This window comes from Pistacia vera, unplaced genomic scaffold, assembly GCF_008641045.1.
Source record: "Pistacia vera cultivar Batoury unplaced genomic scaffold, PisVer_v2 Contig102, whole genome shotgun sequence".
In the NCBI taxonomy this organism is placed as follows: Eukaryota; Viridiplantae; Streptophyta; class Magnoliopsida; order Sapindales; family Anacardiaceae; genus Pistacia; species Pistacia vera.
In genome coordinates, this window is record NW_022195050.1 from 888,776 (window position 1) to 892,132 (window position 3,357).

At 33.5% G+C, this 3,357-nt stretch overlaps 1 protein-coding gene across 1 annotated transcript; it reads right to left on the reverse strand.

The window, feature by feature from the left end:
* Positions 1 to 483: 483 nt before the first annotated feature.
* On the reverse strand, positions 484 to 2,987 carry LOC116121683 (palmitoyl-acyl carrier protein thioesterase, chloroplastic-like). The gene is made up of 6 exons (XM_031407624.1): positions 2,700 to 2,987; positions 2,486 to 2,619; positions 2,083 to 2,196; positions 1,583 to 1,754; positions 819 to 887; positions 484 to 693 (listed from the first exon to the last, which is right to left on the reverse strand). The coding sequence occupies exons 1-6, from the start codon at positions 2,985 to 2,987 to the stop codon at positions 484 to 486; spliced, it is 987 nt and encodes a 328-aa protein (XP_031263484.1).
* Positions 2,988 to 3,357: the final 370 nt, after the last annotated feature.

Consider the following 3,357-nt stretch of genomic DNA (forward strand, 5'->3'; position numbering starts at 1 on the left):
CTTCCCAGCTTATCTTAAGGGAGAATGTTAGCAAAGAAGAAAATTCAATGCCATTTGTTTACTGTGAACTTTTAGTATAGTAGTTACTGTTAAGTCTAACAGTTAGTTACTATTTGTAATATCTCAACACTATAAAAGGGTTACTCACTGTACTTTGTACTTAAGAATATCAGTACACAAATTTTATGAACTTTTTCTTTTTCGATTCACTTTGTTTCTGCACTAAACATCACATCGGCTCATATTGCTCTATTGTAATAATGATGGGTGGAACAGGAAAATGAAACATAAATGATAGAGAGAGACTTGGTACAGTGAAAACCTAGCAGGAATACATAAACCCTAAAGCCATAAAGCAGATATAACAGTGATATAAATGTACAATCATACATTTATTTTTTATATTAAATTATAGATGTTTCATGCGTAATTATATAATTTATGTAGTGATGAGTTCTATAGAGAAACTTTGTCCTTGGTACACTATTTCTTCCAGCTGGTCCTTCCCCTTACTAATTCAGTTCCACACTCAAGGCTCAGCGAATGATCCAACTCAATTTCTTGATTATTTATAAAATGATTGCTACTGAATTTGGAAAGAGATTGCAGCACACTATCCATATTGCACTCCTTCCGATACTCCAAAGTCATGGCGCAAAGCTCATCACTCTCCACAACTGAGCGAGGAACGCCCTGATAAAAAAAAAAAATTTCACAGATATGTTCTCAAGTAAACATCACATGCAATAAAGATTAATACATGTGGATAAAGAAGAAAGATCTCCAATAAAGATGATAGTTAAAAATAATTAATCTACCTCGAGAACATAGTTAACCAGTTTGATATGACTCACATGTTGATTGACATCCATGTCCGTCCATCCAGGCTGAATTTTGATGACAAAATAACCAGTTAGTACTCCTAATCATGGTTGTCAAATCAGATATCGTATCATGTATCGAAATCTTAATTTTTTTAATCGTGTATCGCGTATCGTATCGTATCGTAGGATATGCCTTTTTCAAAAAAATTAATAAAATAATCAAAATTTTAAAAAAAATTAATATCATTCCTAAGATTAATTAAAGAATTTTGTAGTATTATTGGCTTTAAATTATTGTATTACATAATCAAAATTAAGAATTTATATTATTTTCTCTCAACCATTCATATCATTTCCAAGATCAATGATATCTCCACTTATATTATTATTATCATGTAAAATGGGTAACACGTATTCCTCTTCACTTTCTCCATGCAAAATGGGTAAATTTAGACAGGTTTTAGTGAATTGGGTTGGGTGACCCGGTTTTGACCGGAAATTTTTTTGGGCCTTTGGCCCAAATTAATAAAGTCGTATCGATCTATATCGATATTTTTAAGGATATAAACGAATACGTATCGTATCATAGGATACATATCAATGTATCGAAAGGTTTATGATACACTCTCTGATACGTATCATTAGCGACCTGTATCGAATCGTATCGTATGATACGTATCGGATATTGTAAGATACTAACAACCATGCTCCTAATTGCAAATCTCTTCTCCATATATAGAGAGATTGATTACACTTACATTTAAACCGGTGCGAATGTAATCTGCTTTATCAATATCAAGCCCCTGAAGTTTTCTGCTATCCTTGTTCATGGGAAGGTCAAAGTGCATAAAAAAAGGTTTCAGTTCTCCCATGACTTCCTCGCTTGCCTTAGAAAATTTCCTTGTTTTCTTATTCATCAGCACAAATAAACTGAATATATAGCCAAAACATGCAAATTAAAATCATCAAAATTGTAAAACTCATTTCAGCTTCTCATGCTCGCACATCAGAAATTTTTTAACATGAATTTCAACTGTACACCGTACACCTTCACATATATGTATATATACACACATATTCTTAAATAGAACAAGTAATTAAAGTTTTGAAAATTTTAAAATACTTATACTAGTAAATACTAATAGATCAAATTTATAGTTTTTATAATTGTGATCCAAATTTAATTGAATTACAAATGTCCACCTGTAATTTAAAATATATTTGAATTCAAGGAATAGATTGGTAGAAATAGGTTAACCTTGATGCCCGCATCAGAGTTTTGCCTGTCTTCAAGTCTCGGATCCGCCACTCTCGACGCATACTGTTCCTCCCTGACCTACACATCCAACCTTCTACTTGAACAACATCGGCCCTTCAAAAAAAAGCACATGTATTATATGGCTAGTCAAGTTTCGTGTACGCGAAATTAATTATATATGATGCATGCTATCCCAATCAAACTACATTAAGATAAATATGCGCATAAATTAATCCACGCGAAACAAGCTGCGGATTATTTAATAATAGATAAAGTTTTACATAGAACATGCATGAATTCAAGTTTAGATTCTAGGCAGTTTTATGAACATCAAATCAATTATCACCCAGAGCATTAAATATTGTAAATTGTAAAGCAAATAAGCAGTAGTAAAGCGAATTACCATGAAGGATAGTGATAGACCTCCATATGCGACCGACAAGCCAACCATATGAGGTCATTTGCAGTCATCTCTAATGTTGACCCAAAACCATCAGCCAGTATTCCTGCACTCTTGAAATGGTTGAGTGATGTTTCCTATACACAAACAAGAGGCAGTTGGAAAATACATCAAGTTTAATTAACGACTTTCTGAATAAAATAGGTATAACTAAAACCTGTAAATAATTCATCAAGGCCTCAATGGATATTCTGAAATCACTTCCTATCTCATATGAGTTGACAGTAAAGTTTTGCTGAAAAATAAGTCCATCCTGTGACAATCTTCCAGTAGATGGCTCAAGAATCCCTGCTTTCCCGTTATTAAGTTCCCATTTCTCCTCCATGGCTGCAGACACCGTGTTAATGATGGGAACAACAAGCATTTGATTGAAGATCTCCATGGGCGTTGCAGCAGTACTTATGATCTCCAGCACATTCTTCTGAAATTCTGTTAGTGATGACATCGCATTGTTGATCTTAAAGCTGCGGGTTTGTTTACGTCTCTTCTTCTCCCGGACACCAGCCGCAGTAAAATTAAGCTTATTTATTCCACTACAAAAGGGCAATGCTACCCTGATGGATGTCGTCGGTGATGTCAATTTTATACTCATAATGATGATCAGAACAGTGGAATTTGTCTACAGATCTTGTGGACAAGACAAAATTTGAAAACCTGTTAAATATGGAATCAATTAACCGAAAGAAGAAATTGTAAAAGATATGCAAAGCACAACATATAAAATGTTGAGCTACATGCATTATAAACAAGCTACTTAATTTAAAGAATATTATACCTATTAATTCCTGCTGGGAGCAGGATGATATTTGTTGTAA